This window comes from Solanum stenotomum, chromosome 6 (genome assembly GCF_019186545.1).
Source record: "Solanum stenotomum isolate F172 chromosome 6, ASM1918654v1, whole genome shotgun sequence".
NCBI classification, from domain to species: Eukaryota; Viridiplantae; Streptophyta; class Magnoliopsida; order Solanales; family Solanaceae; genus Solanum; species Solanum stenotomum.
This window is the reverse complement of record NC_064287.1, coordinates 43,706,898-43,731,545: the sequence shown is the minus strand read 5'-3', so window position 1 is coordinate 43,731,545 and position 24,648 is coordinate 43,706,898. Positions and strand designations below refer to the sequence as shown.

The following is a 24,648-nucleotide window of genomic DNA, read 5'->3' as shown; positions in this document are numbered from 1 at the left end:
ACTTTAAAGTATACCCATAAACAATTGAAAAGTATTTAAATATATTCCTAAATAATTAAAAATGTCCAAATATATACAAGCAAAACCAAATAAATTAGAGGCATATCTAATTAATTCTCTTTTGCGTATAATAATATATACATTTGCGATTAATGATCAGTCATGTCACAATTATAAACGTGCAAAAAGTAAGCACGTGCCTCGACCCCGGTAAATCTTAATATATTATGCCTCTTAAATTAATTGAAATATTTTATTTAAACATTCGAACTAATCATATTTCAGATGAACATCTCAATTACCCTAATTAAGAGATTCAATCAGCCATGTTCAATTCAAATTTTGAAGAAAAAATTTGTATGTGTTTTCTTTTACTCGTATATTAGATAGTTAAGTTAATCAAATAAAATATGTCAATTTCTTTAATAATATGTATCAACATCAACTGGAAAATTTCCGGGTTTACAACTTATTAAGACAAATACGTATAATTAAAAATGACATATTTTATGTTGTTAACTCAACTACCTAAGTACTAGCTAATTAATAGGTGTCCAAGAATATATATATATATATATATATATATATATATACAAAAAAATCATAAATTTAAATTGAAAATGTCTAATGAAAAACTTTATTAAAAATTGAAGTGTTCAATTAATATCACACTTAATTCGAGTGTCTAAATAAAATTGGATTGGTCATGTATTATCCCTTCTTTTAATGAGTCCTAAACTCACATACATTCCTTAAAGTTCGAATTTCAGGCTCCATAACACACAAAGATTTGTTTGATATATATGTATATATTATATATTATATATTCAGAATCTAGTAAATAAAAAAGATTATGATTGAAAACGCATAAATATATTACATCCTAGCTAGAAATCTTGTTCTTCATTCTTCAATTACTGCCAATATTGTTTCCTTCTCCCAAATCTTGGTTCTCTTTGAAAGCCTAACAAATTAAAAATGTTAACATAATTAATTAATACTATATAGTTAAGTATTTCATCGTTAGTTAATGTAAAAATAAGTCATTATTAAGTGTTAATTAAACAACTCATAAATATAAATTAATTACTTAAGGAGGGTACTTGTGTTGATATATTGGTGAAATAAGCTTGAAAGAAGTCCTTGTTCTCCTTTATAAGTTCTCTCCACACTGCAAACATCAAAGTGTATATATATGGGTCATAATCCAACAATAAATAAATAAAAAAATCGAAAGAAATAAATATGTTTTATTCAGAGACGAAGATAGGATTTCAACTTTTTAGGTTCTTAATTTTACATATTTAATGAATTTATTAACACAAATACATTGTATGAGCAAAATCTATTGGATTCAGTCGAACTCACATACGGACTATTAACTCTGCCCTAATTATATTATTCTCTTTCAACAATATAGTATATGTCCATAATGGTATTGTTGTACTAACTACAATAATGTTTTAGTGTGATGTGTGAGGTATAAAGTATAATAATTTTAGAGATAAAATGTAGGAAAATTTTGTCTTGCGTTTGGTTAGAGGTATTAGACAATCCTGAAATTATTTATCTCACCATTTATACCTTCCCGATGGAATAAGTTATCACATATACAAGGTGAAAATAACTTATCTCGAAATAATTAACCCTAAGATAACTTGTTCCCGATCAAACGATAAGTTATATATAATGACCTGTTAGTGTTACGAGTGGGCGGATTCTGGCATGTATAGCTAATGTCTTAATGCATTCATCTCTATCCATCCCAAGCACTAAACACCTCTCTATCATATTTTGTACCTGCCATAATAATATAATTATAAGCTAAGATTAGAAAAATCATGCAAAAGAGTATATTGATTATCATAATTGAAAAGTAGTGTGGATCATGTACACGGACAAAATAACTCGTTAATTCTAAAATATAATCTAAGAAATATGAGCCTATCAAACTAAAAATCTGAATTCGTCTCTGCTTTCAAAATGAACATAGCATTCTAATGTAAATATGAGGGTTGCAACACAAACAAGGAAAAGTAGTGAGGACATACATGAACAAAATAACTCGTTAATACTAAAAAAAAAAATCTTTAAAATATGAACTTATCAAATTAAAATTTTAAATCCGTCTCTATCTTCGAAATAAAAAAAGAGAGAATATATATATATATATATGAGAAAGGCATACCATTCTAATGTAAGTATGAGGGTTGCAACACAAACAAGGAAAATGGTAGTACTCCTGGTTTTGATGATACATATTTTAGTAACTTTTGAAGGAAATGGACAAAACAAATGAGTAGAATATTTTATTTTAGTCAAGAAGAAGAGAAAAATAGAGAAATAATAAAAATAATAATATTGTAAACAAGTAGGAAAAAAGTGCATAAATAGAAAGATATTTAGAGGGGACTATATATAAGAGAGCGTATTATATTGTTATCCACAAGGTATCTAAGTGAAGGGCCAAAATAGCATATGAAATCCAAACAACACATCAAATCTCATCTTTTAATAGATAAGAGAAAATGAATTCAAAAAAAATAAAAATAAAAATTGAAAGATGAAGTTTTGATTATAACAACATGTTCGTGGCTTAGGCTATTGCCACTTAAATTCAATTCATGTTAATACATATTTTCTGCTTCTTTTGGACCCATCAATTTATATATGCAACGGTCCCCGCATCCTCATCACCTAAATAATTGCATATGTGAATTTAGTACCATACGTTATGTCAATAGTGAAATCAGAAATTTCATTAAGCATGTTCAAGATATTTTAATTTATATATTTCGTATAATTTTTTATATATATAATACTATAATTATTTAACGAAGGATGTTTGACTGAATAACTGGCTACTGCTACATGTGACTATGCCACGCTAACAATAGCGTCAATATAAATATTGTTTCATGTTTATATAGTCAGCTCATCCAAATTATATATTCAAATAAGCTTTCTTAAATAAAATATGAGATTTAATCTTAATAATATGACTGAATTTACTTAATGTGCATTCAAAGAATAACAAATACTAACAGGTAAAAGAAAAACTCAATACATGGACAATTCTGTAATTTGCAAGTAAATTTTATTTGTTTTTTAAATAATATATTTATGTTCCTATTGGACATCTGAACATATATAATCATAAATTGTACCTAGACATTTATGACTCATTTTAGAAAAAATTATATGTTTGTTCACAATCGTTTATCACGTAGATAAACTAATCACATCCTCCGATTTTATTTTATTTTATACTAAAGTACACCTTACAAGCATCAATTGGAAAATGCATCAGATTTTAGTCATTTTACGGCTTATTAAGGTTGTTAATATATATATAATGAAAAGATGTGACATATTTTAAGTGGTTAACTTATCAATGTAATAATTATGCTTGAGAATGCGTGCAAAAATTTCTTTTAAAAATAATAATAATTAAGTTTCTAATAGGAATACTTTATTATATATTAAGACGGTCGATCAGAATATATCATAATTCGATTGTCTAAATAAAACTAACAAATATAAAGGGTTATCGCTTATAAACTTTATCATATTTGCTGGTTATAAGGATTTTTTGTTTAACGACCTTAATTATCGGGCATTGCATGTAAGTTAGTGGTAATTAAGTTTATATTTTCAAATTCCATAATCAATTATTAGCTCTCCGCCACCCTTAATTTCCTCAAATTATTTTTTCCTTCATAATATTCATCAATGTTGTTGCAACAACAACAAACACATTAATTAGCTTTAATTTATTGTTGCAACAACAATAGCCTTTGGATTATTTTCCATCTTGTAGGAATCAAAATAAGAAATTAAGAAAACAATATTTCTTCATCCCAAATTGTTCTTTTAATTAATTATTTTCGAGAACCAAATTTGAATTTATTCATTTAAAAAAAATGGAAGCATCAAGGATTCCTTCAAATCCATCATATGAAAGATTACCAACGTCGTTCTATACTTCAACCCCAGCAGAGACATATAACGCTAATTGGGCGGACCCAAATAATTCATCGGAATTCGAACACCTAAGTTCATCGCAAAAAATTGGATCCCTCATGTTTGTTGGTACCATGGTCTTTGTTCTCATCGTAGGCCTTTTTGCCATGATAGATTTTAGCATGTCAAGAACCGTTAATTACTCGAACTCACAAATCATCGGTATGCATGGAGTCCATATACAATCAATGTCCATTTCCAATTTACAATCCACGATAAACTCAACGTTCGTAGCAGGATGTAATGTCATGTTCAACATCACAAACAAACGTGACATTGAATATTTTTACGATAAGGGTGTGATTTGGGTAATTTTCGATGAGAAAATCATGTGGACGTTACAAACGAACGAATTTTATCAAGCGATTGGAGAGACAACATTGGTTAATGCATCGGCAAATCCTGCAAAATTAGAGACAGATTTATATGTACCAAGAGCACTTGCAAGTGATAGAAAATTACATGAATGGGAAATGTTTAAGGTGAGATTTGATATATATTATAGAGGTGGTGTAGGGAGAAATGGATTTAATTTGGGTGGATTAAAGTATGATTGTGATGTTAATATGACTTTTGTTGATGAGACTACACTTGTTGGTGGACCAAGTAATTGTATTGGTAGTGTAGAGGATGTAACTACTTGTGATAACTTGTTTTTGTGTTCTAATAATAATTAAAAAAAAAAAGTGCAAGATGTATAAGATCATAGCTCTTAATTTTGATAAAAGATTTAAAAAAATGTTTTGTTTTTTGTTTTCTTTTATGTACATGGATTTAGTTTTGAGATTTTTTTAATTTTATTTTAATAGTTTGTTGTGAGAGAATTGAGTTTCATAAGTTTGTTTGATTGCCAAATTGATGAGTCATTATATTTCTTGTATATCATTTTGAATAAGACTTGCTTGTTCACTTGTAAAAGAGAATATTTTGTACATAAAAATTGGATAAAGTTAGATGTGCTGATTGTGTAAATATTTTACACCATTACTTCTTTGTTTTTGATTTTGCATTTGGTGTTTGGTATTCATATTGGAGCTTGACCAAATTTGATTCGCTCTGAAAAGTCACACATTTAAGAGTAAACGCTTCCTAGCAAAGCTAAGATGACTCACACTGTGATTAAAAATGAAAGAGTATTTATCACTCCACCACAACACTGCTGGTGCATCATTACTTCAAGTCTTCAACTTGTTAACTACTACCTAATAAGAAAAAAAGAAACCCCTCGCCCCACCCCCACCCCACCCCCACAAATAAATAAATAAAATGATTGCTATATGCCTATTAGAGGTGTACAAAATCGAACCGAAAATCGAATCAAACTGCAAATCGAGAAAAAAAACCCGATTAGTGGTTGGTTTGACTTGGTTTGGTATTGAAAAAAAAAAACTTGACTATATTTGGTTTGATTTGGTTTTAACTAAAAAAAAAACAACCCGTAACCAAACCAATCCGACATTATATATATAATTTTAAAAATTTTATTTTATACATAAAAATATTTACTTTTTCATAATTTTAAAATATTTCTTATACTTTTTCATAATTTTTATCTTTTAATATATTATTATTTCAAGTTTGAAACTTATAATTCTAAATGGTTCAATAAATATTATAGTCCACAAATGTTGGTAATTATAATAAAGCTTAAATCAAAATCAAATTAATACTAATGCAAAAAGAAAATCAATTCAACACTAAAAATGACGATAATATTGAATATTTGTTCTATGGTTTTACATTGGTTTATTCAAATACATAATCTAATTTTAATTTCCTTTAATATTTAGTCATGTAACTAATACTTATTAAACTTATTTTAGCATGATTTAATACTTTTAAATTATGATCATTGTCATTATGACTTGTTAATTTGCAATATTTATTTTACGCGATTTCATTATTATTATTTTTTTGTTGGATATTTTAATATCATTACTCATATAATATTTTGTGTTATTTTCTTAAGAAACACCTTAGATAGTTGTATTTTGGTAGGACTAAAGAAATATTTGAAGTAAATTATATGTTTGTATGAATACTTTACCGGAAAAACTCGAAAATCCAAAAAACCCGAAAAAATCCAAAAATAACTGAAGTTGAAAAACCCGAGTTTTATTGGCTTGGTTTGGTTTATAGATTTAAAAATCCGACATAAATGATTTGGTTTGATATTTGAAAACCCCCAACCAACCCGGCAATGTACACCCCTAATGCCTATATATATATATATATATATATATTCTATTATGATATGTGATGTTTTAGATCTTTTGTTTCTCATTTTCAGAATTCCACTATCCCTATTCAGCTTTTTTCATTTAAATTATCATTTTTCCTTTTGTTTTTCTTCACAAATCTTAGCAAATTTATATACCGGTTTGAATTCTAGACATACATCTGTCGAAATTTCTTGATAGCTAGATATACTTAAACGAAAATAATCTAGTTAAAGGAAAATTAGGATTCTTTTTTTTTTTACATAGTATTTTTTTCGTTTTTCTATCTTATATTTGTTATGAATATTATAGTTTGTATGAATGTCCATTACTTCTTCTGTGATGTAGATTGTTTATCGAATATATCGTTATTTTAATTAATAGTAAATTATTTATTTATTTTTATAAAAATGATTAAAGATAAGTAAGTTAAGGTCGATCATGTTCATTTCATTTCTACTAAACCACTAAGAAGGGGGTTGTTACAAGTGAAAATTGCTTTTAAATAAATAGAAAACTACAAGCAGGCATCGAAATTCTAAGAGAAGAAGATAAAGATAAGATATGGAATTTTCTGAATGTTCTTTATTTTTGTTATCATTCATGATATAAAAGATTATTGAGCACATAATTATCATGTAACTTAATTTGATATGTTTTATAAATTCATCATAAGCAAACATACATACATACATAAAAGTGAATGCGCATGTTGACCTTCCAATATTGAAATTTCGATTTTATAGTGTAGGACAAATAATTAGATATCAATATAGAACTTTTGCAATCTTTCTTTTCAAATTTGTACAAATACCATGCATGCATCAAATGAATGAAAGTGCAAGAAAATTTTCTCAAATATTCTCACTCTTAATTTCTACATTATTTAATATAAATATATGATATCTGTTTTTTGATAGTTATTATTAATTGCTTGATTAATATGATAGGTCCTTGATTAAATTGTATAAGGATATGATCATTGAATCGACTTAATTATTGGATTATTATCTTAATAAGTTAGAATTATCATAAACTGTCATATTTAACAAATTCTATTATGATGTTGTGCACCAATGACCTTAAAAAGTTACAATGTAGTAGTAAAGCTATTGAATATGAATAAATGCTTGGGGAATTACATAAAATACAATCAATATTATAATTTTTTTTGGAGAACTTGCACGAAACAACCTCATATGAATATATAAAGACTTCAAATTCAATTTTGAATTGGATTGGAGAAGTCCAATAAGGACTTATGCACAACACAAATTTCTCATTAAGAATATGAGATAGCACGTTTTTATTTTTAATGAATTTTCCAATAAGAAAATTGTATGTAGTCTAATTATGGGATTAGATTACATACAATTTTATGTTACATATGAAATATTGTTTAGTTTTAATATATTTTTTATCCGTTTCTAAAAAAATGTTTTTTTGTCTTTTTCTTTGATTTTTTTTAGTTTCAATTTTGCACATGATATGTCTAAAACTTCAAAATTTAAGAACATATTTTTAGTTTAAAATCATAAAATTCAAAATTATTGCGAAGTAAGAATTGCATATGTATAGTCTTTTTGTTTCTTTTAAAAAGAATAGTTTATCTATTTATTCTCTGAATTTTATTTTTACTTGTTCGTATTTGATTTAATATATCTCTTAAAAATATATAATTAATAACATTACAAGTTTATTATATTATTTTAAAAATATAATAAATTTAAAATTTCTAATAATACGTTGAGTACTTAATATTAAGTGTAAAATTAATATTAAAATATATCTATTTTTTAAAAATTACATAAATAAAATAAATACTTATTTTTAGTAATACTTATGTAGAGACGAAGTCAACGTGGCATGGTTACCTTACCCGCCAAATTTAACCCGCCAAAAGACTTGGGACCCACATAATGGACAAACACCGCCCACTTTGCCTACCGGCCAATGTTATTACCAAAATACCCTCTTAAGAAAATAGTTTCTTTTATTTAATTAAAATAAAATAAATAGGAGAAAATAAGCATGCCAATTTATGTACACTTTAATATCATTAAAGGATATATTAATAATCTGATCAGAATTCAAGATATGCTATGAGTGAGTATATCTTTTATATTAATTTTAATGGAGAAATGCATAGCTTTTAAGATTTTTTTCTTTTTATTGTTTGAAAAATAAATAAATATATCTTTTTAAATGATTATATATTATATATAGAAACATCACAATTAAAATATAAGTTTGGGATGATAAATTGTTTGTGATTTGTAGGCACACCATATTTAAATTTTTCTTAGCCATATACTTTTAGTTTGTGTGAATATTCTTCATTTAAGTATGAAAAACTTCTTTTTATCTCGTCATAAGCCTAAATGGTAATTACTCGAGCTAAACTATCAGCTTTACCTCATAAGATCCAAAGATCAAAATATTTGAATCACTCTTTTTTGGGTAATTATACTTTTGATCCGTCAAATATATTTGAATATACTCAACATATTTAACATTCAATTTATTTAAATTTATGATATTCGTCCTTTATATAAAAAAATATATGTTCATTCTAAACTATTTTAAAATTACACCTCAAATATAGAATAATATTACTCCCTCCGTTTAAAAAAAATGACCTCCTTTCCTTTTTAGTTTGTTTAAAAAAGAATAACCTCTTTCATTTTTTGGTAACATTTTAATTTCAACTTTCCACGTGACATGTTTAAAACCACAAGATTGAAGGACAATTTTATATATTTGACATAACTTTAATTTAGGACCATAAGATTCAAAAGTTTTCTTTATTTTCTAAAACTTCGTGCCAAGTCAAATCAGGTCACTCTTTATGAAACGAAGGGAGTATAAGTTTAACGTTAACAAATGAACAATTAAATGATAAAACCATTAATATTTCATGAAATTTGTAATCATTCCCTAGTAAAGGAATTAAAATTGCAAATTCAAGCAATTGAAAGTTAAAATATAGTTAGTAAGACATCATAACCAAATAAAACAAGAATTTACTAATACTTAATTAGTAAGTGATAAAAAAAATGCTAGTATTAACCCTTTTTCTTTAGGGGCATTAATGTAAAAAAGCAAAACACCCCATCTTCACTAGTGATTTTTTATTTTTTTAAAAAGAGAATCTAGAAAGGATCATGTTGGTGGGAAAACCAAAGAATATATTATATACATATAAAGAAAAAAAAATCAAAATTTTTGAGAAGAAAAGTCCTGCAAAATCCAGAAAGGAGAGCGTGATTCCAGCCATTTTTGCTTTTACAATCCTTCAATATCTCGTTTTGTGGGTCCCACCCCACCCCACCCCCCACCCCAACAACATTTTTGTCACTATTCTTTTTCAATTCTTCATCTTTCTGCAGTTTCTTGTTTCTTGTAGGTAAGCATTCCCAAGAGTGGATTTTTTTAAAAAAAATTTGTGGGGTTTTGATTTGACTTGCATAGGGATTTGCAGGATCAAGATGGGTTCATTTTCTTGAAGAAGTTCAAGTTAAAAAGCTATCTTTACACCCCTTTTTAAGTTCTTGGTTTTGGGTAAGCTTTATTTTTTAGTATTTGTTATTGCAGATTCAGATTCAGATGAAAAGCTTTATTGTTGCTCTTGTGTTAGTATATAGTTCTAGGAAGATCAAGATTTGGTATGTAATTTGTGTTATGGACAGTTTTATATGTTAGATTGATTGAAATTAGGAGTCAAAATCCCCACTTGTTTGTTTCATAGAATGGATTTCTCAGAATTTATGGTTTGATCAAAGCATTTTCTTGTTTCCGAAGTTTCTGGAAGTATTGTAGATTTAGAGATAGTGTTTCCTCTTTGCGTATGTAAGTTGGTTTGTTGTCTCTCTATTTTTACAAATTTGCAGGCTTATCTTTGCTTGAACTTTGGGGGAACTTCCTATGGTGAATTTTCGTTTGAAATTTGTATACCACATTGCATTTTGTTATATGAACTTTTAAGTGTGGAGGAGTGACCTTCTAAATTTGTAGAGATAATGGAATAGTTTTGTTTGGAACCAGAAAGTAAAGGGTCCTCGTTTCGGCCAATCGTGTCCTGAAATTAGTGGCTTTGCCTAGACGAAGGAAGGATGGTATTTTCCTTCCAACAGTGGAAAGAAAAGGGCGGGTGGTGTGGGGGTTGGATGTAGCAAGCTTTCCATCCAAGTTTGTTTTGGAGTCCTTAGGTTTATTATGGTATTGTTATTTCCGTGCATTCGAGGTTCCATCAGAAAAATGGTTGGTTTGATTTCTGTATTTTGAACAGCAACATTGTTTTCAGAATTTGTGTTTCATTTTTATAAAAAATGAAATACATAGATATTCTGGCAGAAATGGATGGATCAGAAGGGGGTTTGGTTCTTCATCACCGGGAGGGGATGAATGGAGATCTTTTCATCTAAAACAAGATACAGTGAGTCTTATGGATCTAAATCTTGTAAAGGGTGAAGTGGAACTTTAAAGTTTCATACGGTTGTTTTTTCAAAGCAAAAAAAGAGGAAACATCATGACTAGTGTGGTGGATGCACTTGTCAATCTGTCAATCTTTGTGGTTAGTAGAAAATGATCAGAGCACATAATCGCGAGCCGTGAGGTGGCTTAAGATGACTCCTTTCATTTTTTAAGATAATATTTCTCAAACAACTTTAATTTCTACAATTAGCCATGCATCTCAGTTTTAATAGAGAGTATGATGAGTAAGTGTGGTTACTAAACTTTGATTGGTGTTAAATGACCTTTTTATTGCTTATATCCATGTCTTTTAATCATTGCTGTTGACCTTTGATCCAATAATTCTGGGTTTACAAGGTTTATATCGTGTCCTTAATCTGCAGGTGAACTTGCTCAGTATCTGAGTAGACTTTTCCTTGGAAAATGTATAGAGGCAATGGCAATGGCACTCACACTGAACTTCCTATTTTCGTGGATGCGAATGGTTTCCAGTATCCTCCTAGTGCACCAAATCAACTTCAATTATTCGGAAGCTGTGAGTTTCTCTTCTATTAGCATATGTAAATTGGATTGTGAGCTGTTCAGTATTTGTATTTCATACTCAACAGCATGACAAGTATAAGTATCTGTTTTTTTTTTCCGCTTTTCAATCTATTGAACACTTTGCTGCTGTATCTTTATTTGTTCACGAAGATGCTTTTAGCTGTAAAGCTCTGCAAAATTGTCGGAAATGGGTTTTGAACATTGTTTATTGTTATTGATTCTATGAACTTTCTGAATCACTATAACTATTATGAACCTTCAATGGGCATACCAAGTTGCAGGTGTACAGTCAATCGTGGCCTACCAAATTTGATAGAACGGCATTGAATTTTGTTTCAGAATTCTTCTCTTGTTTCCAGTGTTGCAGTTTAGCTACCTCTTGCTAAGCCTGTAGTCTGGATTTCGCTTACAATTAGGATTTAGGGGTCTTTCATGTACTTATCAGTACAAAAGGATGAGGAAAAATTGAAACAAATAAGAAATTGAAACAAATAAGCTAAGGGAACCTCAAATGCTCTTATATATTTATCAGCATTTCAAGTTTTTTTAAATTTGAGTGACTTCATCTGTATTAAACTATTTGGCAAGTCTTATCTTGTCTTTCTACTACTGATTCTGCAATTCTGACATTTCTCATGGGATCTTTTTAATCTTTTTGAAAAGGTCTCATGAACACCTTTTTTGGGTGTCTTTCAGAAGTGTATCTCAAGTTCTTTTTGGTATTTGTACTAAGCCTTGGGTTTTGCTCATGAACACATTTCTCTTAGTTTTATCTTACAGCCATTATTGGGCCGTAATGTTGTATTTGTACTAACAAGCCTTGGGTTGTGGTCGGTAAGTCAAGATTTACAGGAAAGGCCAAAGGTAGTAGCAGGCATATCTCAGCTATTCAACGTCTTAAGCAGGTGGGGTAAGGATGCGGGGAAGAGGAACTGAAAATAGAGTTGGAGTTTGTTGGGAAATCTATGCCTTAAATATAGCTTTAGCCTAACTTCAATAATATGGTTTATGAATTGGAGTTAAAAGTTGCCCTGTATTAACTGACATAGCAAATACTGGAACATTTGTGTACTATCAAAAATATATTTGAGGAGCATACCAACTCTGATTAGAAGAGGAAAACTTCATTATTATAGATTTCACACCTAAGTTTATGCTCGAGGATATCAAGAGTCGCTGGGATCTTGCAACAAAATTCTAGAGGCATCACTCAATTTCTAGTTTGATGTTTCCGTGAATTTGTTCTAGGCATGCTAGTCTTTCTGCACCACTAATAAACTCATACTGATATGTAGTTTGCTATATAGAAGTGTTTACAATGTGCTCTTTCTTTTGCTACAGTGCCACTTGGATCCACTGCTGATCCTGTAAATTATTTTGTAAATGAGCATGCTACGCCCATGATTCAGCATAATCGAGGCAGGGAAGCAGGTGTTTCCAGGCAGCAAAAGCTTCAATTTTCCTTGAATCATAATTTGGTTCATGATGACACTGAACGGCCAGCAAATGTTCCTGCCCAAAATCCTGTATCTACTGGTTTAAAGCTATCGTATGATGACGATGAACCCAACTCTTCTGTCTCTTCTGCAAGTGGAAGTATCAATGCATCAGCATCAGTTATAATGTCTCTTGGTGACAACATTAAAACAGAAATGGAACGCCAGAAGAAAGAATTTGATCAGTATCTTAAGACTCAGGTATGGTACAACATTTTCCTAACGTCTGATATAATTGCTTTTCTGCTTGAACTCTTTTTTTTGGAGGGTGGGGGATTGGGGGGGGGGGGGGTGAGAGAGGATTCTTTGATTTGCTTAACTGAAATGAAAGCATATATGTTTTGATACATATGTTTTGTACTCACACAAGAACTTGGTAATATTGTCTACCTGCTTCCCACAGTCTGTAAGGACTTGAGCTAGATGAATTTGTTCTCCAACATAAATGGCCCTCTTAGGAAAGTGCCAAAGTTTGTACCGTTTACTCACTTTTTATTACGCTTGATTCTTATTTCTTATTTTTCTTCTTCTTTTTTGATATAAAGACAGACAAGGACACTATATGTCCAACGGGGTTCACATCATCATTTACAAGTCAGCTTAGGGACATAGTCTCCCAAGATACTCCCTACACTAAAGAATCGGAAAACTTCGCTAAACAATGCACAACAATAGTAAAGGGTCTAGGAATATATACAAAATCTACTTTCTCCAAAGTAGAAGCCGTATGCCAAATCTGCTCACATATGTCAGTCACGTTCACTCCCCATGGGGCACACATTTTCTTTTTGAGTAGGTCGATCACATCCTTTGCATAGGACAAGATTTACACTTTTCTCCTTCTGTTTTGTATGGCCTTCTTAACACCCTCAACATGGTTTCACACATATGGACCGGTGAATTTGGAAGTCTACATAGTACATGACTGATCTATCCACCTTCTCTCATTTTATGCTCAATGTGTGCTACTTGCAACTTCTGCCTAATGCAGTCATGTTTAATGTTGTCTATTCTTGTATAGATGCATATCCATCTTATCATCCACTTCTTTGCAACACTCATTCTGTAATTGTATTGATCTTTTAACTATTCTATAGAACTTAATTTTCAATTTGTTAGGCATCATTCTATCACATCTATTCATCTTCAGACAATCATATTTTAACGGCCAAATACATAGTTAGCCCTTCAATATTTGCACCAATTATCAGATAAGACACCTAAACTATTCTATCGATCATATAAACACTTCTACTTGGCAGAGGTTTCTCTTGAACACTCGGGATCCAACATGCCACATGCATGAAATGCACTTGTTGAGTATGTGTCAGATCAACCAATCAACTAATGACTATTTTTTAAGAAAGCAAATAAGACTTTTGAATCGCGAGGTCTTAAAATAAAGATATGTAGAATGTACCAAAATGTCCTTTAATCTTGTGGTGTTAAACATGTCAGATGGAAAGTTGAAATTAAAGAGTTGTCAAAAAAGGAAAGTAAGACAAACAAATTGAAACGGAGAGAGTACCAAGTTTGGGCTACCATTCTCCTGAAGGCTGAAACATTGAGCCTAGATTACACTTTGGTTTGTATTACTTATAAATAAAGACATCTGTGGTCTGGAAGCAGTAAGAAATTAACATAATTTGGTGTTATTTTTAGAATTGGTCGGACGCCCACCTATGATACTGTGGTCTTATTAAATAAAAAGAAACAATATGCAGCATCTTTGTAGAAAGACATTAGAAAATGTGTGGATGATTAAGGAATTAACAAGGCCTGTGTTTTTTTTCCTTTGAAATTAGTCAAACATACACCTACATATATTTTATTCACTACAAAAACAGAAATAATACCTAGTGTCTTTGAAAAGAAGTTACAACATGTGCGGGAAGAGCAATGAATTTACAAAATGTTAGTGTTTTATTAAATTGGTCCGATATTGTGAAAAAATATATAATTTCTATGAGTATCAAGTAGGATTATGTTCACCTAGGTATGTACAAATTATTGCAACATCTTATGTAACCCAATTTAATTTGATGTTGTTAATTGCTTTTACCTTTTACAGGAAGAAACTTGGGCTAGAGGTGTTAGAGACATAAAGCAGAGACATATGGCTTCGTTACTGAGTGCAGTCGAGAAGAATGTTGGCACTAAGTTGCAAGAGAAGGATATTGAGTTAGAGAACATAAATCGAAAGAACAGAGAACTAGTTGAACGGATGAAGCAAGTTACAGCTGAGGCGCAAAATTGGTGTTACAGAGCCAAGTGTAACGAATCTTTAGTCAACACATTGAAAACGAACCTTCAGCAAGCGATGCAATCTGCTGAACAAGGAAAAGAAGGGATGGGAGACAATGAGCTAGATGATGCTGCATCCTACATTGATCCAAACAATAGGCTCAGCAATATCCCTAGTGGTTCTGGTAAGTGTACATCGACGAAAAAGGGGATTATCTGCAAGGTATGCAAATTAAAGGAGGTATCCGTCTTATTGATGCCTTGTAGACACTTGTGTTTGTGTAAAGATTGTGAAGGATTAGTTAGTGTATGTCCTATCTGCCAGTTGATGACAACTGCTAGTGTTGAAGTGTTCTTGTCTTGAAATATGAACAAAAATAAGACTAAGGCACAAAAAATAATCTCATACAGACTTTAGATAATTGTTGTGGATTTATTGTATAGAAGCAACTTCTTGAAATTGGAGTTTAACTGTCATGGTTCTTCTTGATGCTTCGGTCATCATTTATTTTCTACTTTAATGGCCCTTTGCAACCAAAGATTATATATTTGTTATTGAAATGCAACTTGAGTACTCCACTTTGAGGATGAACATCTTTATTGTGTGCATCCTCAACTTGTCTTCATTGTGTCAATTGAACACTTCAGCTTACGAAATGAGCATCTAGACACCTCTAAAATTTATATGTCATGTTAGTATGGGGTGTTCTCGACACACAATAGAGATGAGTTGAGGTGTCTAGATTTGCATTTTCAATGCTGAAGTGCTTAGTTGTCAGTAGATATCAAGTTAAGGTGTCTATATATGTGATATGCCATCTAAAAACCCAATGTCAATAAACGGGTGAAGCCAGATAAGGCTAACGAACCCTCTTCAATGAAAAATTACATTGTTTATACATGATTAAAATTACTTTTTTATGTATATATAATAGATGTTGAACCCTAATGAGTTTTTTGTGTGTTACTTTTCATATTTTGAACTCTTTTAGTGAAAGTCTTGGATTTGCCACATTTAATCGAACATAATAAGAAAAAATGTGCTTTCAATATAAAAAGTTAGTCCTTCATGAATTCAAAGCTCCAAGAGTAGTTTGAATAACAAGTTGGTTTTAATATGAATCCATTGAAATTTGTTAAAGCAAACAATTTGTAGGTTAATTTTCTCTGAAATGTAGAGTTACAAATTATAGGAGTATTTACAATTACTAACTTACATTTGATCATATAATTTGTATTTTGTTTTTTGTTCTCATTCAGTATTCAGTGTCTGATATTTATATCGAAGTCCGATTAAATTTGAATTCATGCTCAACAATAGTAATTTCTTGATTAGTTTAATGCTTAACATGTGGGCAAATAATATTATTGACTATTCAATGTTGTGAACAAATAATAATATTGAAATGAAATAGAGATGTGAAGACCCTTAAAGAGAAAGCATATAAAATGAAGTTACTATTTAATCTTGTGAACTAGAGTAATAATATTGAAATAAAAAGTAGATGTTAGCATATATGAGTAGCTAATCAATGAATGAATATAAAGGAGATCTATATTTTGTTTGGCATGTTAATATCATATGGCAAATTTTAAATTGAACTTGGCCTAACCCCAATTACTACTTTAATAGGAAGTGAACCTAGAGTTTTAATTTAAGTACTTTTAACTCAAGGCATGGACATGACCAATTCCAATTGTGTTCTATCCACTCGAATTTTTTTAAACTATATATATTGTTCTGATTAATTGCATATATAATGGGATAAAATGCTTTGCTTGAATGGTAAGAAGTAATTATCAATGTTGCTTTACAAATATTTGTTGTCTTGAAAGATGTTTATGTTTACCAAAAATTATTTCACATTTGGCATGTTAGTCAAATTGTTATTGGAATATTATTTTTTATAATCTCATCAACTTTATAACAATCAAAAAATAGAATATACAGAGCGATAAAAACTATATTGTCGTTTTAAATAATATTTATATAATCTATTCATTTATTAGGTAATTACAAATCAAACTATATTGTCGTTTTAAAAAATATTTATATAATCTATTCATTTATTAGGTAATTACGAATCAATCTATGTGATGGACATTGGCTAGTATTCCAAAAAAAAAAAGGATATCTAACTCGTTATGATATGTTAAATTATAGTAATGATTATTTATTTTTACTGATCGTATATAACTTATATCCATGTATACTTCCTCATGAACAGACTCAAATGTGATTAGTTTTGCTTAAATTTTGGTGGTTAAGTTCAATGGATTAAAATCCAATATTATTACCCCATTAATTAGTTGGGTAAGTTGATTTTTGATCGATCTGTCAAAATAATTACATTCATTAACTTAATATATAATTTTTTTTAATTAAGAAATTATATATTATATGTATATCATATAAAAAAAAATATATTCTGTAAATGAATGAATATACAATTAGTTTGCGCAATTATTAAGTACAGAACTTAAATATAATTAACCTCATTTTTTTATGAGCTAGAGTTCAAGGAAAGCCAACTATTTATCCAAAAAATATATGTTCTTTATCTTTATTGTCCAATATTAATTGTTAATCATAGAGTTTCTTTTAATTGATTTTTCATCTGGTGATCGGTTCTATTTTGTAGCTTGACTATTTTGAATTCACTTCGCGTAAGGCCTCCCGACTGAGTATTTTTTCATCCTCAAGGCTTGAACCCGAGACAATTAAAGGAGGAGCAACTCCATCTACTGCATCACATTTTTTGATGGTAGTGCTTTAATAACATTGAATATAATTGGTTAGGTGCAAATCTTTTACTATCATTTATTATTAATATTTCTAATCTAACAGAAATGCATGTGCATTGTGTTTGCATTTATCCAATGTATCTCAACACGTTCTTTGTTTGCTTATTATTTAAATATTTCAATGATCTCTGCTTAAATTAAATTAACCATGAGTCTCCCTTTGTTGCCGGTTCATGGAATCAATATCTATAAAATAATGACAATGATTATAGAAACTAAACTTAAATGAGTATAAGAAACTAAATATAATAAAGATTTGTAAGCTATAAAATAGAAGTAATGATTAGAGCCGTCAATATGGGCTAGGCCTGTTGGGTCGATCTGGCCTAATCCGTAATTTGATAGGGTTGGACTACGATTTTTGGAGTCCATTTAAGAAAAGGGCTTTTTAAGCCTGGCCTGAATAAGCCTACCGATTTGTGGGACTTGAGAAATATGGATAGGGCTGGCCCGTGGGCCAAATAAAAATTATTTAAAAAATAAAAATAAAATAGAATATTAAAAATAATAAGAATCTAAACTCAAAATCTTTTTAAAGTTTGAAATATTTCAATTTAAATATAAATTATGTTTATAAAATATGTACTACATAAAATAAAAATTCCCTAAAATTTCTAGGGAATCGCTACAGAGGTCGTAGCCTATGGAATATTGTGTTTTATTATGATCATTGGAAAACAATTAGATTAATATTTCAATATAGCTATTTATGCTTTTAATTAAAATCAAACTTAATAAATATTATAAAGATAATTTTATTTGTGGATTTGATTAACGAATAGTAACACTAACACAATGTAATATTGTCTTCTCGATATTTATGATAATATTTTTTAATTATAATTTAATTTAAAAAATTATAAAAAATATACTTTTTTAAAAAAGGGCTGGCCCGACAAATTCCGTAGCCCATGTATTTGTGGCCTGGGCCAACCATTTTCTGGCCCACGCCAAAAATGGGCTAGCCCGACCTGACCCGTAAAATTTCAAAGTTTGTATGGGTTAGTCCGGATGGGGTGGGCCAGCCCATATTAAGAGCTCTAGTAATGATGATTAGCAGCTGTCATGAGGATTAGAAAAGGTATCACATTATTTTAGAAGAAAATAATCTTTTCAGATTTTTTTTGTCCGTGTAAAATTAAAGATCTATTATGTGTAAAATGAAAATCTATAGTAAATAAGACATAAAATTAAAAATAAATTTGTATGGACTATAAAATCAAATCCACTTCCGTAACACTAGTTTAATTCTATTAAACAAGTTTTGACTTCTTAAAACAATAAAAAAGGATGCTAAAGCGAAGAATGATATATGATTTTAAAAAGAAAGATAATTTGTACTAAGCTTTCTTTATGTGTAGGATTTGGAAAAGAACCGGATCATAAGAGTCTATTGTACACAATTTTACTTTATATTTTTGTAAAAAACTATTTTCACTTCGAATTCGTGATCTTTAGATCATGTGACACAAGTTACCAGTTACATTAAGGCTTCCTTCAATATAGATCTAGAATTGTCACATGATAAATAAAGTCTAAAATTCAAAGAAGAAACGACCAAGTTTTGTTTTGAAAAATCTCTCATGATTTTTTAAAATAAAGTATTGTTAGAGATACGAGAAAATGACATAAATGGTCCCTAAACTATCATAGTAGGTCTAAAATAGTCCCTTAACTATACACTTAACGGATATGGTCCTTTAACTATCCACTCTTTTGTCAAGTTTGATTTCTATCCACTTTTTATATCCTCCGTTAACAAACGTCGTCATTCAGTACTCTCTCTCTTGATTTTCTTTTTCCCTCCTCTTTTCTTCATTGTGAGACGCTACAGTCAAGAAAACCCTAGATTCATTTCATCAGATTTGACCATTATTGAAAGCTCAAGACAATGATTTTACGACCAGAAGGTGGTACAACTCCTCCGTGTGGTAAGTTTTCTAGAGTTCAAGCAGTGGTGTAGCCAGAAATTTTATAAAGGGGGTCTAAACTTTGAATAATATTTTTTTTAAAAAAGCGATGATTTATAGAGATTCTATTTTTAATAATATTGTGATATAATTTGGGTAAATGGGTCTCCTATGTATAGAGAAAGAAAACCTTATTTCAAAAGGAAAATGTATTAAAATTTAAGAAAATCTTATTCCACAAAGGAGAAAGGTATTAAAATATAAGGAAATCTTATTCCACAAAGAAAATGTATTAAAATCTAAGGAAATCTTATTCCACAAGGAAAAGGTATTAAAATTTAAGGATTTTTTTTCAATTAAAACCTTATTCCAAAAGAAAAATGTATTAAAATTTGAGAAAAAAGTATTAAAATATAAGGAAATTTTATTCCACAAGGAAAATGTATTAAAATTTAAGGAAATAATTCAAATTTAATTGAAAAAAATATCCTTATTGGAGGTGAGATTCGAACTTGGGTCACTAAAGGCAAACATAACACTATTTACCATCAAACTACTGAATATTTATGTTAAACTATGCATGTTTATTTATTTACATACTTCAAAAAGGCAAAATAATTACAGAAAAATGAAAACGCTCATGCAAGGAATCGAATAGGGGCAGTGAGTGGGCTAGCGACAGCTCTAACCATCTCCACTACGGGTTACTTTGTTATTTCAGCATGTCCAAAATATCATATATACCAATATAAGTCAAAATTTTACGTGTATATATCGTATAATTTTTCGACCAAGGGTGACAAGGTGGCTCTGCCCCTGAGTTCAAGTCTTTATTTGTGTGAGGTTTTGTTGTACAAAAGAAAATATCAATTTTTTTAAAAATCATTTTTGTTTACAGATTCTATACACAATGCCTTAAAAATCAGCATCAAAGTAACCCACGGTGGTTTTATGAAGCACCAGCCTAAAAAATATTATTTTGGGGGTCGTGTCCAGTTCATTGACCATGTTGATGTTTCAGAAATAAAGTTATCTCAATTCAAGAATATGGTTGAGATATGTGGATATGATAATGAGTCAGTCGCATTTTGGCACAAGTATGGTAGACTCGGTGAAAAAATGAGGCTTGTTTCAACTGATTTTGAATTATAATGTATGTTAACGGTGTTTGTTAATAGTTTTTATAAAAAGTGATATAGACCGAACTTGACAAAAGGGTGGCCGTTAAGTGTATAGTTAATGGACTATTTTAGACCTACTATGATAGTTTGGGGACCATTTATGTCATTTTCTCTTATTGATACACTAAATTGTGAATATTCATTTGTTTTCTGAATAGACTTGCATCAAGTAAATAACTTACAAATAGCTCAAATAGACAACTTGCAAGCAACATCATCTAGTGCTCACAAATGACAAACATGTCATCTAACATATGGATAGCATGCACACATGACACGCGAAAACCATGCCATGAGACACACGGTGCGTATGCACAAGGATACGTGACATTTATGCAAGGCGACGTGTGTCACAAAACTTGACTTGCCTCGTGACACTGTCCTTGATTCCCACAAATTATGGTTATTGTATATGATTAGATTATTTTTTTACCAAATATGACTTCTGTCAAACAAAGAAAGATCAATTTAACTTTCTAAAATAAACATGTCAAAATATGACTTAATAAATATACAAACCTGTCACGATTCAAAATAGACGTGATAACACTCGTCTATTTCCACCAAGACAAGTTTGCATCAACCCAACAAAAAGAAAGAAACACAGAAAATAAAACAAGAACAAGATAAAAGAGGAAAACTTATTCATTCGATAATAACCCCAAAACCTAGTTGTCACGTGTACATGTCACTAATATATAAAGTGTGAAAATAAAAGATAATTGCAAGTCTCAATGTCTTTGATTCTAGAATAGAACAAAGCATAAATTAAGTCAAGAGAGTCCACCGGAATGACAGACAACTACCTTTCAACTGTTCTTCGACAAGCCTCAGAAATAGGATAAAAAGAAAAGCAATCACACAGTACTGGGCTTGAAACCTACACAAGTGTAGAAGCAAGGAGTGAATACCAAACAACACGGTACTCAACAAGCAACCTGATAAATAAGACACATCTAGCTAGAAAATGAATACTCCTATCATCCCAACCGAGCCTCCTCAAACTACAATTTGCATAGAAACTAGTCCAACTTAAATGTGCTACCATACACAGTTCATAAGACTTAGCCACACAGTTCAATAGTCATAGTTCAACAACCAATGCGTATCAACTATGCCAATTACAAGTAACAAGTAGATCAATCACAAGTAACAAGTACATCAAATAATAATAGTGAACCATTTCCCTTCGGCACAGTATCACTACCTAGAATCATTTTCCATCGGCTTTATATCTCATCACTAACTGGAACCATTTCCATTTTGCTTTATATCATATCACTTGCCAAAATTATTTTCCTTTGGCATGATATCACTAGTCGGAACCATTTTCCATCGGGTTTATATCACATCACCAACCGGAACAATATCCATTCGGCTTTATATCATATCACTTGCTGGAATCATTTTCCTTCGGTGTAGTATCACTAGCCGGAACAATTTTCCATCGACTTTATATCATATCACTTGTCGGAGTCATTTCCCTTCGACATAATATCACTAGCCGGAATAATTTTCCATCGACTTTATATCACATCAGTTGCCAGAATCATTTCTCTTCGGCATAATATCACTAGCTGGAATCATTTCTCATCGGCTTTATATCACATCACTAGCGGGAACCATTTTCATTCGGCTTTATGTCACGTGTTTCAACACGGTGTACAATAATTAATGCACATAAGCAATTTCACACCATAAGAAAGAGACAACAATTCAAGCAATTCAAGTCTACATTCATGCCATCAAAACATTTCATCAATCAATCAAATAGGGGACACAACAATTCATAAAATATTATGATCCATACGTTACCTTTTAATCAATCCCTTTTTTATTCATTAAGATTAATCAAGTGGAACAATGAACCCACCACCTCATTTCCATTAGTCATCAACACACAATGAAGGGAAATACACGATTTTACTAGATTTACAAGGTTTAGGAGATCACTTGCATTAATTCAATCAAATAGTCAATCCAAGACTTGAGTCTTCCCCTTCCAAAACTTGAGTCTTCCCCTTCCAAACAACGTCCAAAGCCACACAATCTAATTCAATCAAGTAATCACAATAAGATTACGGAACTAACAATACCCATATCATACTTTTTTGAAAAATGGGTCAACTCAAAAACCAAATTCCAAAAATGAGGTTTGAATTCGAAAATCTTTACTTGAAGAAGTTACCCAAGACATTTGAAACTCATTGGTGAAAACCATTTTGAAAAAGAATTTAAAATTAGTTCACAATCACCATTTTAGTTTAGAACTCAAGTTCTTATAAAACATTGCCATTTTCCAATCAAAATCTCAAGTTTTGATATTAAAATCCATAAATAATCAAAGGGAATTGAAGTTTTAGGGCAATAAAAGCCCAAAAAAATTTAGCACAAGAAATCTCTTCAGAATCACCTCCAAGGGTTTTACAAAGCTCAAAATGGAGAGAAATGGCAAGCAAAACCCCCCTCTACTGTCGCTTAAGCGCATTAGTTTCGCTTAAGCGAACCCTGCAAAAACTGGGGGTTTCACTTTGCTAACCAAGCTCCGCTTAAGCTTCCATCGCTAAAGCGATCCCTGGTTCGCTTAAGTGAACCCCGCGAAAGTCCAATCTTTGCTTTAGCAATCAGGACTTCGCTCAAGCGAAGGTCACTAAAGCGAAGTTCGCTAAAGCGGAAGGACTATCGCAAAAGTGAAGGATATAGAACTCAGACACCAGAAAATTAGCCAACATTTAAAACATTGAAAGGACCCTCGAGATTTGTTCGTAACCCCGTACACACAAACCATATATGTAATTTGACTATACTTAACCTTTTGAACTCAATGAAATCGTTGAAATACGAATATAATGTCCTCTTGACCTAAAACTCGTGAAAATCACAAGAAACTAGCATAACACCTAAAAAGGCCAAAACAAACTCAGGACCTTTGAAAATTCAATCAAGACCTCAGCTAGGCCTAAAATCATCCTCCGAATCCAACAGAACTCTCGGAATTCTGATCTGAGCACCCAAACCTTGAATGTTGACCAAAGTTAACCCAAAGGCTAAAATTTCACAAATTTTCAACTTAGGACTTCAAATCCTCAAAAAGACTCAAAATCTGAAATCGACAACTCCCATAGACCAATTATCACATTCTGAGACTGAAGGAATTGACGAAATTCCATTTTGACACTCGAAACTCCAAAATCACGAAAAATCACTTTTTAACATCTATAGCCTTTCAAACTCAAAACTTATAAAAATTCATAACTTTTTACTCAAAGTTCGAACCCAACTTTCACAACTCAAATAGAAATAGCTCGGGGTCAATATCAAAAGGGCAAGTTTGTAATTTTATAGAAATAACCAAAAATGATCAATTGATTCATTACAAAACCAAACATATATTAACACCATTAACAAACATAGTTGCATCAGATATACAAATGAGAATCGCTAATATGATGTTGTGTATATATATATACACAAACATTTATATACATACACAATTGATTGAAATATGCAAATAAGTAATGCATACAAATGCTGAAATTATACAAATAATAGTTGGAATGTATACTTGCTGATAATATATAAAACAAAAGAAGTAATTGTATATAGTTGTTGAAAATATACCAATAAGGTTTAAAAAGTTAAAAAAAAACGCAATAAACATAGATACGCTAAATCCATAGAATCATACACAACATAATGTGAAAAATATTGATAGAAATACAAATCACAAAAAAATATATAAAATAAATTATAC

The 24,648-nt window shown here is 30.3% G+C and overlaps 2 protein-coding genes across 4 annotated transcripts; one reads left to right on the top strand and one right to left on the bottom strand.

The window, feature by feature from the left end:
- Positions 1-671: 671 nt before the first annotated feature.
- LOC125867970 (uncharacterized) lies at positions 672-2,403 on the bottom strand. Of its 2 annotated transcripts, none has more exons than XM_049548563.1 (4): positions 2,189-2,403; positions 1,695-1,800; positions 1,104-1,171; positions 672-964 (listed from the first exon to the last, which is right to left on the bottom strand). In XM_049548563.1, exons 1-4 carry the CDS (start codon positions 2,258-2,260, stop codon positions 911-913), a joined length of 300 nt encoding a protein of 99 aa, XP_049404520.1. In that variant the 5' UTR covers positions 2,261-2,403; the 3' UTR covers positions 672-910. The 2 variants fall into 2 exon arrangements, with proteins under 2 accessions (XP_049404520.1, XP_049404519.1); XM_049548562.1 differs by having other exon boundaries at positions 675-964; positions 1,091-1,171; positions 2,189-2,401.
- A 7,057-nt stretch (positions 2,404-9,460) lies between these two features.
- Positions 9,461-15,420, top strand: LOC125867958 (E3 ubiquitin-protein ligase BOI-like). Of its 2 annotated transcripts, XM_049548548.1 has the most exons (5): positions 9,461-9,637; positions 9,724-9,803; positions 11,099-11,250; positions 12,600-12,955; positions 14,826-15,420. In XM_049548548.1, exons 3-5 carry the CDS (start codon positions 11,139-11,141, stop codon positions 15,360-15,362), a joined length of 1,005 nt encoding a protein of 334 aa, XP_049404505.1. In that variant the 5' UTR covers positions 9,461-9,637; positions 9,724-9,803; positions 11,099-11,138; the 3' UTR covers positions 15,363-15,420. The 2 variants fall into 2 exon arrangements, with proteins under 2 accessions (XP_049404505.1, XP_049404504.1); XM_049548547.1 differs by having other exon boundaries at positions 9,461-9,803.
- Positions 15,421-24,648: the final 9,228 nt, after the last annotated feature.